The sequence below is a fragment of the Vicia villosa genome, linkage group LG5 (assembly GCF_029867415.1).
Source record: "Vicia villosa cultivar HV-30 ecotype Madison, WI linkage group LG5, Vvil1.0, whole genome shotgun sequence".
NCBI classification, from domain to species: Eukaryota; Viridiplantae; Streptophyta; class Magnoliopsida; order Fabales; family Fabaceae; genus Vicia; species Vicia villosa.
This window is the reverse complement of record NC_081184.1, coordinates 129,514,788-129,515,951: the sequence shown is the minus strand read 5'-3', so window position 1 is coordinate 129,515,951 and position 1,164 is coordinate 129,514,788. Positions and strand designations below refer to the sequence as shown.

General features: G+C 39.3%; 1 protein-coding gene across 1 annotated transcript; it reads right to left on the bottom strand.

Moving 5' to 3' along the window:
- LOC131605425 (uncharacterized) lies at positions 1–843 on the bottom strand. Its single transcript, XM_058877782.1, has one exon. It carries the CDS (start codon positions 841–843, stop codon positions 1–3), a length of 843 nt encoding a protein of 280 aa, XP_058733765.1.
- Positions 844–1,164: the final 321 nt, after the last annotated feature.

Here is a 1,164-nt window from a genome sequence, read left to right as displayed (position 1 = left end):
CTAAGATGAAATTAGTGGCAACCTAGCTTCGTCCTTTTCCGTCGCAAATACTTGATCTGCTAGCTTCTCATTTTTATCTTTGCAGTAAACGTACAACACCGCAAGAACCGCAATATTGTAAAGGGTAAGCAGAGCAACTATCGGAGTAAACACTAAAATCAATATCCAGCTATCACCAGCTAACGACGCCAACACCAAATTCGATAGTCCAAACAAGGTAAAGATTGGGATGATCACCAGCAACATTCCTTCCACCAATTTCCAACTTCTCCTCAACGGTTCCAAACCCCAGAGTGATTCCACCACCACAATAACTTTCACCAAGCTCAACTGAACTCCCAAAAACATGAAAAAAAGTATGCAAGCAAGAACGAATGGAACCACAACAAAGAAATAATGGGCTTGGAGGTCAACACCGGTTAGATAAGCGATGACAAACGAGACAGCTCCAATGACAAGTGCAAATATAAGAAAGGCAACGAAGTAAATGGCATAGACGATGATGTCTGTGGCGAGTAAGGGGAAGAAGGAAGTGGAGATGGATTTGAAGGCTTGTTTGAGTTTGATGGGTTGGTTAAGAAAGGAGGGGTAGACGCTGGAAGTGATGGAGATGACGGCACAGTATGTGAAGATGTAAGAGATGAGGAGGAAGAGGATAGAAACTAGGGAGATGGTTAAGATGGGGTAGGTGGCTTGTTGAATGTATTTGATAAGGATGTTGAGGAGAAGAGACACGAAAGACGGGGGTAAGAGGAAGATGAAGGAGAGAGTGAGGTAGTGACCAGGTTGAGCTACTATTATGCGGTTAGTTTCACAGAAAATATTCCAGATTTTTGAAGCCATGGTGTAGGAGGGAGAAGAAGTTTTTTTTTTTGATGCAAAGAGGGAGAAGAGGTTAATGCAAGTGAAGTGGGATTGATCTCTCTATAAATAGCTTTATTTTTAAATTTCTTGGTCTAAATAATAGAAAAGTAAAGGGGAAAGAATATTCATGATCTTTATTTCCTACTTAGGTTTGAATTACCCGGTCATACTTGTTTGTTTTCAAATTGTAGTCTTTTTGAATTTGGATCCACAGCAGCCTCTTTGTAGTTTTAAAAATGACAAGTAGAGAACAAAATAATAGAGAATAATATACTAATAAAACAAAATAATAATGGTTGA

What these genes read in the sequence shown, in the direction of transcription:
- LOC131605425 (XM_058877782.1), bottom strand. Translation starts at nt 843, where the DNA reads ATGGCTTCAAAAATCTGGAATATTTTCTGTGAAACTAACCGCATAATA.